Genomic DNA, 14,876 nt, shown 5'->3' on the forward strand with positions numbered 1-14,876 from the left:
TAATAATTACACAGAACATTTTCTCTTATGTAACCTTGCATTGAAGTGATCAAGCCTAACACGCAGCTGTTCGACACACACACACAAACAAGGACACAACACACAGACACAGACACAAAATGGGATTTTATTGAATCATCACAAGCAGCAGTTTAGCACTTGCCGAGTCAGTGTGTGTGTGTGTGTGTGTGTGTTGTCTGTGTATGTGTGTGCTTCATGGAGTGTTTTATCTGAGAAAATAATCAGGCATTCACACATTTATTTCAAGTCAAAACTGTTATTAAATTACCATTACATATATATTCCTTATAAAATAATACTTTCGGGGCAGAATCTGAAAGAATGTGTTTGAGAAAGCTATATGAAGAAAGACACACCACCTCCCCACAGGGAAGACTTTATTGTCCATGTTGTACATGAAGATCTTCTCAGATTATTTTAGTCAAGCTTACAGGGTTTTGTTGAGATGTTTTTTGAAAACTGACACCTTTCACTTTTATTCAGTGCTCCATCCCCATGGACAATATAGTGATGAAGGCAGTGGAGTGGATCTTAAGCATCGGGGTCAGAGGTCACAGGAGACTTTTTTTTTTACAAGAAAAGAAAGGGACGTTAGTGTAAGAATTAGAGGTTGGCTCCTTCTCAAACTATCTTGTTCTCCAGGGCAGCGATCCTTTTCGTCACAGCGTCCAGTGATGCTTTTGTCAAGGAAATACCATCATAACCAGCTCTAAACATGTCTGATGCTTTATGCATTCATGGCTATAACATTTTCTTTTAGAGATGCAACAATAACAAAATTCTGGTCAATGCGGATAAGCCGATAAATATTTTCATGTTATGGCTGATAATCAGTAAATGAGTGATATTTTACTTACTATATTTTTATACTTGTTTTATATTTATTTACAGAACTTATTATTTTATATATTACATTTTTAATACAATATATTAAATTATAGAATATTTTGTCTAAACAATTAAAATATATTTGCTAAATATTATTTTTTAAATATAGTTTTATATATTTTATATAAAAAAATATTTATTATTATTTTTATATTTGTAATTAATTTAGTTAATTATTGTCTTAAAGAATTATTGTTTTGAGATTGAAAATGAGCATGCACAATTAAACTTTAAATATCGGCCTATATATATCCTATAAACCCAATAGAAATATCCAATATCTCCCATTAACCAATAAGGTACCAGTATATTGTGCATCCCTAATTTCTTTTGATTTTAATGTCCAAATGTGTTTAATCTCAAAACCCTCTTAAAAAGGCACATCTTACCTCAAAAGATAGAGACACAGAACAGCCTTCAGTATCATTATGCAAGTCGATATTGAATATTGAGCGTAATAGGAACTTGTATAGTGTATATTTTCCGCATGGCAGATGTGGAATTGAGCTCTGAACCCGGACACTCGGTTTAGGAAAGGATATATTTCTTTGTTAACGCCTGTAGTGCCTCCTCCACCTTTTTCTGGAACTTCACAAGGGAATTACATTCACAGGGATCTTCAACTGTAAGTAACAGGACAACAAAAACAAATTCAATTGATGAAATGCTATAGTTTCAATGCTTTTTTTTGTGTGTGTGTGTGGTTTTACTCACCTTGACAAACATTGATTTGCAGCTTCTTGGCAATTTGGTTCATGGTTTTGAAGTCCGCTGTGTAGAAGTAATGGTCAGCGACAGGGATAGAGGCGATCTCTCTCAGCTCGTCCTCCACAGCATTGCCAACGCCCACAGCAAACATTTCAAAGCCTAAACACGCACACAGTACACTGTAAAAACACTCATACCCATTGCACTTTGCATTGCATTTCTGTGTGTGTGTGTGCATTTTTTCCCCTAACCGCTCTCCTTGGCCTTCCTGGCGGCGTCTCCAATGTAGTCTTGCGACCGGCCATCAGTGAAGACAATACCGACCTTCGGCACTCCAGGTCTGGCGCCCTGGCTAGGAGTGAAGCTGGTGTCCATCAGGAAACTGATGGCCTGGCCAGTCATGGTTCCCCTCTCCATATAACCCATCTTTTTCACAGCTTCTTTGAGGGCTTTTTTGCTGTTGTAGCGTCCCAGAGGAAACTCCTGCTTCACAGAGCTGGAATACTGCACCAGTCCCACGTGAGCGTTGGTTTCTGACACGTCCAGTTTGTCGATGATCAGGTTGATCCATTTCTTGACCAGCTCGAAGTTCTCTGGTCTCACACTCTTGGACCCGTCGATCAAGAAGACCACATCTGTGGCTGCGTTACTGCAAGCTGAGGTAAGACAGATAAAGTGTTTGTTGAATGGGATTTCCAAATTAAACGGGGCCGCAAAAAAAAAAACAATGTGACCAACTTTTTTTTTTTTTTGGTACAAAAATTTACTAAATAAATTTAGGACTCTCATAGTTTATATATATATTTATTATAATATTTATTATTATTACAGATTCATTTTTAGTTTCTCTTTTCTATAGAGGGAAGGCATGGGATTAATTGTGATTATTCTATTGACGGCCCTAGATTTCAACAGTAAGAAATAAAAAATGAATCTGCATATATTTTCTAGGGATGCACCGTTATGAACATTTTGTCCGATAATTCTTTATATTTGAAAACTGATAATCGATATATTGCCCAATCAATCTAAATCCAAATTTTTATATAATTTTTGAGAGCCTGATTACAAAAACAAAAATCTCACCATTATTCATTATGTTCTCATTATAATTTTATGTTGCTTATATGACAGACATGGCATATTACACTTTGTATTAATTCTGCACGTTGCACAGGGGTGATTCCAATCATATTTCAAGCAATTCAAAACCACCATGTTGAACAGTGTGCATCTGAAGTGTCTCAGCTGAAGGAAATAATGCATTATTAACGGCTTTAATATATTGTCCAAATTTTCTTATCGGGCCGATAAACATATGAACATATATCAGCCGATATCGATATGGTGGCCCCGATATATTGTGCATCCCTAATAATTTCATAAACATCTTCCTTGCGACATGGACATAATCTTAAAACATAACTGAGTGTCTCTAATGTTTATACATCTAACATTACTAGTGAGTATAAAAAGATATCAACTTAAAGTAATTATTTTCCAGATAATATTTCCAAAAACTTAGTCACAGTTATATATTTTTGGGTAATTTTTTTAAATAATATTCCTTAATAATTTATTTTCTCACACATAATAAATGGGTCTTGAGGATTAAGAAAATGAAACAAATAATTAAATATAAATTTATTTAAAGGCTTTTTACATTTTATTAATTCTCAAGTGCCTTGGCCTTGTTTCTCAAGTTTAACTTTCTCTTATCCAAAGAGCACCAGGATACAATATTTTTGCATTTCTTGTTTTTTAATAATTTATAAATATAAATATATAGAAGTGTTATATTTTATAGGACAAGGATGTTGCTGTATTTGAGGGTCACATTAACAAGCTTAAAACCATTGTGGTAACTGAAGTCAAATTATAAATGGGCCGTTTAGTCACATGAGTTGTCCATTTAGTGAGTGTGTGTTGGTTAGTAAATGTCTCTTGGCCAATAAGGTTCTGATTCATCTTTAAAGCAGGCGTTTTATATACATCAAAATCTGCACATGTATATGGAGTCTTTTGCTCATGTGTTTGGCTCTTACCCAACATTCACACATACTCACCGCTGCATGTTCGGCCGTCGCCCGTGAGTGTGTGACCCTCTCTGCAGGCGCACTTGAAAGATCCGGGTGTGCTGATGCAAATGTGCTCACAGTCATGATCGCCTGTCGCGCATTGGTCCGACACAACCGCTACCATGAATGTAACACACACACACACACACACCGGGTGGGGGAAGGAAGGGTTAGCGAGGAGAGAATTACTCTATGTGAAAGTGGGAACTCAAGAAAATCAATGCGTTTTAACAATCCGCTGCACTTGAAACGAACAGCGAATCTTTAAAACACACAGAAATATGTCAGAGACTCAGGCACTTGAGGACAGATTTGGCATTTGTCTCAATGATGTTTGTCCCAGGTGGCTGTGTCTCTGACTGTCTACCGCATTGGTTCTCAACCTTTTAAATGTAGAAATTGTCTAATTTGAAAATTCTCATATGTCACATACAGAGCAAAAAAAAAGATGTCTTGGTTTCCATTACAAAAATCCTTAAATCAAGATACATTTACCTGAGAAGCAAAATTACTTAACATGTTAAGTCTTGTTTTCTGAAAATGTGATCAAAATTTTGAATTTATGCCTAAAATAAGAAAAATATCTACCAGTGAAAAACTGACAGATGTTTTGTCACTTTATTATGTTCAGTTTTTCAGTAAACAAGACTTAGGGCAAAACCCTCTTTTGGTATAAAAAAACCTAATTGCCTATGCATTTGTAGGAGTTTCCCGCAACATTTTGTAACTTTGTAAGTGTACAAACAGTTTAATAGGAAGTTACTTTATAAAGACAGTACACGCCGCGTATACAGGCAGGAGCCATCTTTGGAAAACAGACTCGACCAGTCGAGCCACGAACGCCGTGCTAAGTGAGCTGGTCGATAGGTTTAAGTCACAGTTCAGCTTGCGTAGCACGGCGTTCGTGGCTCGACTGGTCGAGTCTGTTTTCCAAAGATGTACTGTCTTTATAAAGTAACTTCCTATTAAACTGTCTGTACACTTACAAAGTTCTCAATGCTTCGGTTTGCATGTGGGACCCTCATTATGCCACCGTGTTAGTGTGGGGCTATTTTGAGCCCTGTTAGTGGTATTAACTAGCGATTTATTTTTACTTCTATTCGATGCCCCATATACTAGCGTTATAAGCTAATCTGTTTTTAGAGATAAAACTCTTTACATTCGATTATCGTGAAAACGCATCCCAGAGATCGATCGACTCGGTATCCATGTGTTAATTACCCCTAGGTTCATTTTTCGCCGGAATTGTCCTTTAATTTAATCCCGCAACATAATTTACTAAGGTTTGCTGTAGTCAGTTTACTGGTATTTTCAGCATTAATTAACGCCCAAAAAAGCATGTCTTAATCCAGTTTGCGCTTGGTAGATTGTGTTGGTCATTATGTAAATTATTGTGTTGTTCATTATGTAAATGATTGTGTTGGTCATTATGTAAATGAGCTGCCGTGTCCTTTAATTAGCACATTGTCAATAGATCATGCGCAGAACTCTCGACTCCCATCAGTGCTTTTATGGAATTGCGGTCTCACGCTAACTTGCCCTGTTTAGTAAATCTGGCCCTTCATTTCTTGTCATCTTGCCTCTCAAGTAAACTTATCTTGATTTAAAAGGTGTAGATATTTGTACTGGAAAACGAGACAAATACTGAGTGAGAAAATCTTTTTTCCAGTGTATCACCAAGCTGAGAACCACTGCACTGCAGCGACTACGATCACATCAGTGAAGACGACACATGCTTTTACTTCCTCGCCCGGAGAACCGAGTGCAGTGGAGCATCGAGCACAGGGTGGAGATCTACGTCTGGAGTGAGATTAATGATAACATGCCCTCGTATATACACCTTTACTATCGCTGGCCATGGCGAGGACAGTCTCCAGACCTTTATTCTCTTCCCCTCGTCCTCTCACTTACCACAGAAGGCCTCCTGGAACTTCTTGGTGAGCTTCTCAATGAGGCTGTAGCTCTCCACGTAGTCCACGTGATCATCCAGAGGCTCGCTGGCCATTTGCCTGAGCGTGGTCAGCTCCACGCGGCCCACTCCGATGGCAAATATCTCAATGCCGGCCTCACGCGCCTTTACTGCAATGTCACGGATGTTGTCCTGCGGTCTGCCGTCTGTCACAATAATTGCCACCTGCAAATGTTTATTAATTAATTTTTTTAATTAAAATTAAAACTGGAGATATTCTTACATAATAGTAGATTCAGATGTTCGTCTGGGCATAATTCATCGATTGCGGATCACGTAACGTAAGATGCTGTTAATGATGCCAATATGAGATTACTACACTCTTAAAGGAACACACCGACTTTTTGGGACTTTATCTTATTCACCGTATCCCACAGAGTTAGATAAGTCCATACATACCCTTCTCATCTCCGTACGTGCCGTAAAGGCCATTGCACACTGAGTCCGAAATTCGCATCCGAAATATTTGCACGTTAAAAAATAAATACGACCTCACGTTATGTCAATCACGCTTGCACACTGCCTCCGAAAACTTTCGTCTGTCATAGAAAAAATCGAAACGGGTTCGATTTTCTGCGTTTTTCGCATCCGTAACAAGCAGTTTGAATGGTGCTTTGACAATTCAGAGCCACCGAATCACGAATACGAAAAAACGCATACGAAAATTTCGGACTCACTGTGCAATGGCCTTAACTCTGTCTGACGCACCCACCGCTAGCCTAGCTTAGCACAAAGACTGGAGGTAAACGGCTCCAGCTAGCATACTCCACAGAATTAGCAGTGATCGCCTTCTGAGAATACAGTTCCCAGTATGTATACGGTTAGAAGATGGCTGTGTCTCATGTGACCTTGTTATTTGTACACGCTGTGACTATACAAATCACAACATGTAAATAGGAAAATGTTGGTATTATTTTGTCACTTATTGGGAGCAGTATGCTAGCTGGAGCCGTGGATATGGACTTATCTAACTCTGGGGGATACGGTGAATGAGTCCCAAAAAGTCAGCGTGTTCCTTTCAGGAGTTTGCACAGCGATGCCATAGACTTTGCTTGATTGCTTGGTCCGAACCAGTTAAATTGCTTCCCTCTACACATAGATGTGTCCCAATTCAGAGGCTGCATCCTTCAAAGGCTGCTTTTGAAGACCGAATGCGTCACACAGTGGCACGACGAAGGCTGTCCCAATTCAACAGAGTTCCTAGCCTATCCCAAAATTCATTGCGTGGTGGTGACGAGTGGATTGTTTTTTGAGAAAAAGCCAGATTACACTTTAAAATGTAAGTCTTGGGTTTTTAACTTCCTCAACTAGGCCTAACGATACAAATGTGGGAAAAAAATAAGTGGTTCACAAATGTTGACATATCTTACTAAGATTTTATAGATGGTTCATACTTTTTATTATGTACCTAAATGGTAGCCTGGCTCTGCCCTCCTACGTACTTCCACTCAATTTTAATTTTCCTTTAGAACTACGTCTGGGATTGTGGTGTATTCTTGGGTTTTCTCCAGTCAATTTTTTTACCGGTCCAATCAGCGAACAGAGGGAGTGTCTGAGAACGATGACGTTGAGGTTGTGCGCTAGTTTGAGTCGTCATACGTCACGACCAAACGTTAGCGATTGGTTATGGCAGATCCAGAGTGACTCTGGGCAGATCCAATAGTTTTAAACTTCAACAGAGTACCCGCCTACAAGGAAGTTAACATTTGTCAATGGAGAGAGGCCAGACTCTCTGTACAAATGAAATGTACGAGAGTCTGGTAGAACCAGGCTACCTAAATGGACCATGGTGAACATATTGTTTGTGAACCCTGTTTTGTTTTCAGACATTTTTTTTTTTTCTTTTGGTTTTGTTTCCAACACATCAGCAAATAGCAGCACTTGTGTCCATCTGTCGCGAATGAATCGTGAGAGTCCATTTCTGCTGAAGGTGAGAAACACATTATCTCCGCTTGCACTGCGTCAGTCACGCTAGTCAGGAAAGTGAGTGAGAACACACACACAAACACACAGTTTTATCAAATCATACGTCATCAGTAGCGGTTCACTTCCATCATTTAGTACGATTACATTCGTATCGGCAGCAAACGGATTTGGGTGCTGTTCGCAGGTGCGCAACCGAGTTTGGAAAACAGTGTTCATATCATTTACGAACCAAACTCTGACTTCAGTCGAACACAGTGCACCAAAAGTCATAGACTGTGTCCGAAATCGCCCCTATACCCTTAAAAAGGGCACTATTTGAGGGGACAGCCGTTTGTAGTGGTATCCGAAACCAAAGCGGACGTTATCGATTGCACTCATTCGATCCCACAATGCACCGCAATAACGAGTGTACAACTGATGTACGCTCAACGGCTAGAGAATACCCATAATGCACTGTGAGGGTCGTGACTCGTGCCGAATGAATTACCAAGTCTCGTCAGAAGATGCCGCCCACATCTGAATCATCCATGATCTATTTTCCAAACCGCTGGTCCAATGTGGCTACAGCGTAATATACTGGTATAAATTCCTTTTTACTTGATTATTAAATTGTTTAATTAAGGTTAATACATTCATTACTAATGAAGTTGCCAGTTTGCTATGTTTCAAATGATTAATAAACAAAACACAAACTATGCAAAAGCAGCAACCCTTCCTGCGCACTCAGTGTCCGAACCTCTTTTTCATTCACTCCTTCAAGTGGACTATATTAGTGGACTAATGTAAGGAATAGTAATGATGGTAGCCGATAGGGGGCGATTTCAAACACAGCCTAGTGTTAAAGCACCCTTGAAAAGTCCTTAAAATAACCTTTTTCCAAACATATAAGCACCTTTTGTGCATTTGAAAGGTTCCATTGATGTCAAAGTTTCTTCACGGAACCATAGATCCCAATATTTATAAGAGTGTATGACTCTGACCTTGCTGATGTCGGGGGATTTGCGCGCTCCCTCGGCTTCGCTGAAGGCCACGTTCATGGCGAACTGGATGGCGAGGCCTGTCATGGTGCCGGTGGACAGTGGCTCGATCTTGGACACGGCCTTGACAAGCGCTGCCTTGGTTTTGTGGGACTTCAGAGAGACCTCGTTCTTCACCCGACTGGCGTAGTTCACGACGCCCACGCGAGTAGCATCCGGTCCGACGGTCAAACCGTCGATCACTTTGGCCAGGAAGACCTTGACCTGCTCGAACTCAGCGGGCCGGACGCTCCGAGAGCTGTCGATGATGAACACTACATCAGTGGGCTTGGTGTTACACAATCCTGCCGCTGGAAAGAGTGAAAGAACAGAGAGAGGATGTTAATATGTGAGATTGATCGAATTCAATATGTTTATACCCCACACAAATTATTTACCTACAGTCACTATGACATTTTGCTATTTATTGATGATGGCAAAAAAAAAAAAAAGGCTCAATGGGTTTCTATATAGAAATCAATTTAAAACACTCAATTTTAAATGTTCTATATAAGGAGAAATGTCTTTAATGATTGCATAATATCTTAATTTTTAACAGGTTTTTCTTTGTTTTTTGTTTCTACACAAAGTAGCCTATGTTTATGACCTGTTTATAACATTTCATCAAATTAATTAAAACTAAATCCATAATTACCACATGATGGAACACCCTAAAGGTTCTATATATGAAGACTTCAGATGCAAAGTGCAATCTGAAATTTTCTTGAATGATAATTTTTTATCGAGCTTGTTCAAGCTTATGTTCAGTTATTTCACTTTAATGGCAATGAAAATTACCTATCATTTGTCACTGATGTGAAATTACTGAACTTCAATATACAAGCTTGATAAAAATGCTAATTTTAGAAGAAAATGTCTTTTGGAAATTCAAAATTGCTTTTGCATATATGAAGTCTTCATATGAAGCACCTGACAGAAGACTTTAGGTTCCACATACAACTTTTCCTTTTAAGAGTGTCTTATTAAGATGGTGAATGTACTGTGGTAGAATTTCTTCAAACTGATCTGACTTGAGGTATTTTTAGAAGAAATAAAAGGTCTAACCTGTGGGGATGACGTCCCATCTAAGAATACACTATAACTCCCTAACACTTCCGAAGTGTTCAGTATGCTAACATCTTGGCATCAGTGACACCCCTCCTGATGAAGTGAAGGTTTATTCACGACAACAGAGAAACTCTCCGAACAATTACACACTTATTTACTGCATTCTTGATCATTAAACACTGAGAGAGAATCAATTGACATTAACATGATGCATGCATACTGTGGAGATCATATTCCCTGCACGACCACACTGGTTGAATCGTACACTCTAAATATTAAAGTCACCCTGTAGTCAATCATTTTATTCCTTAAAACTCACCTTTGATCAGCAAAATGACATATTTAAACGTTTGTTCCTTTATTTATTTTTTAATAGCTTGAATGTAATTCTACACCCTTGCCTCATTTAATATGCGGTATGATGAATATGTAAATGAGCCCCGCCTCCACTCACTCGCTCCAGCTCAGAGATCCACTCGTTGACGATCACACGTTGATCTGATTGGTTACAAGATAGTGTGTGACGTCAGAAACACCAGCGATTTAAAACCACTGCAGTTTTAAGGAGTAAATACTGTAGTAAAATGGTGACTTATGAATTTGCACATGGTTTGTCTTAAATTAAAAACACCACTAGACATATAAACAACATTAAAAGCTTGATTTCACCACAGGGGGGACTTTAAATCATGTAAGTGATTAATCTCTATTATTATTTTTTAGAAGAGAAGTAGTTTACAGGACATTTCAAAACCACTGACTTCAACACAAGCATATTTTTTAACCATAAAGTAGGAAGTTAAAGTCAAATTTATTAAAAGGTAATCATTAAAACCATAGTAGCCTACCATCAGTTTTCATCTTCCTCAAATAACTTTCATAACACTTTTTTCAGGACTCTTGACTCTTCAACATTTTAGCAGAAAATACTGTGCTCTACATTTCCTCTGAGGAGAGAGTGATTTTTCAGCATCATTACTCCAGTCTTCAGTGTCACATGATCCTTCAGAAATAATCCTAAAATGCTGATTTGATGCTCAAGAAACATTTCAGATTATTATCAATGCTGAAAAAAGTTGTGTTGCTTCATATTTTAGTGGAATCTGTGATACATGTTTACAGGATTCTTTGAGAAATAGAAAGTTCAAAAGAACAGCATTTATTTGAAATAGATTTATTTACATTATAAATGTCTTTACTGTAATTTTTGATCAATTGAATGCCTGTTTTTTTTTTGTTTTTTTTTTACAGTTGACAAATTGGGGTGTGGGAAAGAAAGTGAGAGTGAAAAGCCAGACAGTCTGCGTGTAGCTCAATAAATGTACATTGTTGGCCGTTCTCATAATAACTCCCATTGATTATACATTCAGCTTCAGGTATGTATGCACGCGCAGATTTACACACACACACACACACACACACACACACACACACACACACACACACACACACGCAGTACAGGGCCTCTTTGTGTACAAATGTAGACATTTAAAACCTTAAAAACACATTTTCCTTGAGGACATACAAGTCGTGTACAACCACTGGAAACGCAACCCTAATTACCGCCTTGATTGAAGCATCTCTCTTAGTTTTTAACACCTAGACCTGCGGAAATTAAACTAATAATTAAATATTAGCGCGGCTTTAAAACACAGAAAAGCACTGGGAGATAATATAATTCTACACAGACTTTGAATTGAGAAAAAATGCTAGATGGACAAAATGAAGGCTTCACAGTACATGCTCTTTAAAAGGTCAAAGGTCACATATCTGCTTAACATTGAACTCAACTTTTGTGTAAAACAAAAATATAGGTGAATATAATGATTTTTTCAATCGGCACTAAGCAGCGAGGAACTAATTGAACCAACTAGACTGACTGATTAGTTTGCAGATAGATATACAAAAAAAAATATTTTCTTTCTCTAGTTTTCCGGTACAAATATCTAAACATTTTTAAATCAAGATGCATTTACTTGAGAAGCAAAATGACTTCAGATGTTAAGTCTTGTTTACTGAAAAATTGATCAAGATTAAGTGAGTTTGTGCTTAGAATATCTGTCAAATATGTAAGAAAAATAATCTTGTTTTCCCTTTGAATTAACGTTTTTTATTATTATTATTTTAGGCTTAAACTCACAAGACTTCACATATTAAGTCATTTAGCTTCTTCTCAAGTAAATGTGTCTTGATTTAAGAATTTTTAGATAGGTGTACTGGCAAACAAGAGCTTTTTCATTACAGCATTTAACCGTATAATCCCGATGGCACTGTCAGCATCCAGTGATAAATGAATGGCATTGATGGATCTGTTAATGATGCTATTTTTCTTACCCATAGCAGCAGCATTTCTCAGATCCACGGTGGCTTGAGCTCCCAGGATGCATAGCAGCATCACAAACCCCAGCAGCGTCATACTGTAAAGCGGCGTGAGTCCCGATGACCTGCTCGACTACCAGAGACAGACTGATTCCCGGCGAGAGGAACGTGCAGGTTATCAACACACACATATTCACAGATACACACTTAAGTTTGGGGACCCGCCCTCAAATCCGTCTGTTTTGGGGAGGAGGGGGGATACCTGTCCCGAAAAACCTAGAGTTTGGGTAGGAAAGACAAACACACCTTGATCAGTGTATAGTGTTTGCATAAGAGAAAGCGGGTTCATTCGGAGCCCTAGGAGGGGTCTCTAACTTGAGGTCGAACTCAAATAAACATTAAGATGAATCTGTCTTTTCTGGGCACTTTTCCTCTCGAATTAATCTCACACACGCAGGAATTTATGCACAGGAATTATGTGGGAAGCCTCCGTTCCTGATCCAACACAGACGGCCCTGTTCTGACTGTGTGTACGTGTACGTCTGTGTTTTTCTACTATACACACACCCCGTGCCGTGTCTAGTGTGCCTGCTGGGAAATGCCAGTATTGCACGTGAGCATATGTGTCTGAGACTAAATTTGATCATATTGAATGTGATATGCCATTTCTAAAAGGTTTTTATTAGAGGTGCTGACCACAAGCCAAACACAACGTGTAGTTATTTATAATGAGATATTGCAGTATTTATTATAAACTATGTATCTGTGCACATCATTTATTTTATTTTTTTAATGAACGTGCCTCGTAATCTTTAATCAAAATAACTTCCCCTCCCTCTTGCAGCATCTCTTCTCTGATGATGATGAGGGCGGGGCAACCTGTCACTCAAACGACATCGACCAATAGCAAACCACAACCATCCAATCAATTCCCCACGGACAACATCAAGCCCCGCCCTACATTTGTTCTTGTTTGAGAAGCCATTTCACTCGATATACATTACAACTATCTCAAGTTCTGTTTCATGTCGACTTTAAATGATTTTATTCATTATTTACTGTAACTGTCATGTCTTTCTGAACCTCACAGTGTTAAAGGAGATGAAAATGAATAGTGACCACAACAATCAAGTTAGATTTATGGTGAACAATGACTTAAATTTCAGTGATATCGGATGGTTTGAGAAGGCTTGAAATTCAAATCACAAACTGTTGACAGCTTTTATGTTTTTTTTTTCCCTGCCACCATCCAATTAACCGTTTTAGAAGAAAACTGCTTGAACATATCGGTTTTAGTTTCTTTGTTCCAGAGAATAAATGAGTTTTGAACGACACGAGGATGAGAAAGCCTTTAAAGCTGCCTTTGAAGCACTCAGAAAGTAATTTCCCGGTAGTCCTGTTTGTCTATGTAAATGAAGTGTGTGTGTTTGTTTATATATTGCATAACACAGCAATTAAGGTTTGTGAACACACACGGTTTCTCTCGGCCTCCTGCTTCCATCCATCCATCGCCAGCCGGCCGGAAAAAGCCCTCCGTACCTGAAGTGTGCCAATGACTTTGACAAGAACATTAAAGTTTCCTTATTTCTTGCACCATCTGTGGCACAGCACAGCTTACTGGAAAACAGCTTGTGCTCTCTTTTAAAAAATAGTCACTTTATAATTCTTAAAAAAAAAAAAATTATTAGCTATTGACCAAAATATAACACAGTGAAACATTTAAAAATATGTTTAATATTAATAAATATTTTAAATCATTTATATGCTGTTCAAGTCAGTACGATTTTTAATGTTTTTGAAAAAGAAAAAGCCTCTTCTGTTCACCAAGGCTGCATTTATTGGATGAAAAATGCAGTAAAAACTGTAATATTGTGAATTATTATTACAATTTAAAAGAACTGTTTTTTTTTATCTGAATACATTTTAAAGTGTAATTTATTCCTGTGATCAAAACTGAATTTTCAGCGTCATTACTCCAGTCTTCAGTGTCACATGATATTTTGTTTTTCTTTCCAAAATATATATATTTTTTAAACAGTGTATATTTTGTCATGTATCATTGAGCATGATGTGAATATTTGTTTGTTTGCATTTTATATGATTATATCAAGCAATTCATATATTTGATAATACACATTAAATATTCCCTCTACACAAGCATCATAATCATATCTCATAATCATAAAATCCCCCAGATGTCACTAGTTTCTGACTCGTGATGACCAAGCGATAATGACAGACGTGCGTCACAGAAAATAAACTGCAAAAATGATTTTCTTACTCGGTATTTTTGTCTTGTTTTCCAGTACAAATATCTAAACATTCATAAATCAAGATGCATTTACTAGAGAAGCAAAATGACTTGAGTCTTCTTGTTCCAACCCAAATTTGGGTCAATGGGTTTTAAATTAAAAATGTTCATCCATATTTGACCCAAATTTGGGTTAAAACAACCCAGCATTTTTTAGAGTGTTGTTTATGGAAAAATGTATCAAAATTAAGCGAGTTTATGCTTTAGACAAGTGTCAGTGAGGTCAGAAAAATAAACTTAATTCAAAGGGAAAACAAGATTATTTTTCTGACCCCGCTGGCAGACATTTTATCTTGTCTAAAAGCACAAACTCGCTTTTTTCCCCCAAGAAACAAGACTTAATATTTTGCCATTTTGCCTCATAAGTAAATATATTTTGATGTAATCATTTTTGGGTATTTTTACTGGAGAACAAGACAAAAAAAAAAAACCAAGCATTTGGTACCACTTTTTTTGCAGTGCATTTAAACCACAACAGGCCCTGTCTAAACTGTCTTCCCTAACCAGTGAGGACACAATAATCAAAAACACATTAATTATTAATTAATTACCTTTATTGTGTGAAAGCAAGC

General features: G+C 37.7%; 2 protein-coding genes across 3 annotated transcripts in view; both read right to left on the minus strand.

Moving 5' to 3' along the window:
- Nucleotides 1-102: 102 nt before the first annotated feature.
- matn1 (matrilin 1) lies at nucleotides 103-12,135 on the minus strand. Of its 2 annotated transcripts, XM_079590144.1 has the most exons (8): nucleotides 12,009-12,135; nucleotides 8,571-8,917; nucleotides 5,607-5,829; nucleotides 3,684-3,812; nucleotides 1,869-2,273; nucleotides 1,624-1,776; nucleotides 1,452-1,532; nucleotides 103-692 (listed from the first exon to the last, which is right to left on the minus strand). In XM_079590144.1, exons 1-8 carry the CDS (start codon nucleotides 12,088-12,090, stop codon nucleotides 643-645), a joined length of 1,470 nt encoding a protein of 489 aa, XP_079446270.1. In that variant the 5' UTR covers nucleotides 12,091-12,135; the 3' UTR covers nucleotides 103-642. The 2 variants fall into 2 exon arrangements, with proteins under 2 accessions (XP_079446270.1, XP_079446271.1); XM_079590145.1 differs by lacking the exon at nucleotides 3,684-3,812.
- Nucleotides 12,136-14,836: 2,701 nt separating this feature from the next.
- Nucleotides 14,837-14,876, minus strand: part of laptm5 (lysosomal protein transmembrane 5) — a 6,873-nt gene continuing 6,833 nt past the window's right edge. The window contains exon 7 of the mRNA XM_079590565.1: nucleotides 14,837-14,876. This exon is cut by the window's right edge and continues 217 nt beyond it. The gene's annotated coding sequence lies outside the window, so the exon portion shown is untranslated.

This window comes from Phoxinus phoxinus (assembly GCF_949152265.1).
Source record: "Phoxinus phoxinus genome assembly, chromosome: 19".
Lineage (NCBI taxonomy): Eukaryota > Metazoa > Chordata > Actinopteri > Cypriniformes > Leuciscidae > Phoxinus > Phoxinus phoxinus.

Coding starts and splice junctions, on each gene's coding strand:
- matn1 (XM_079590144.1), bottom strand. CDS start 12,090: ATGACGCTGCTGGGGTTTGTGATGCTGCTATGCATCCTGGGAGCTCAA. Junction 3,813..5,606: donor GTTCCAGGAGGCCTTCTGTG/GTAAGTGAGAGG, acceptor CATTCATGGTAG/CGGTTGTGTCGGACCAATGC. Junction 2,274..3,683: donor CGACGGCCGAACATGCAGCG/GTGAGTATGTGT, acceptor GTCTTACCTCAG/CTTGCAGTAACGCAGCCACA.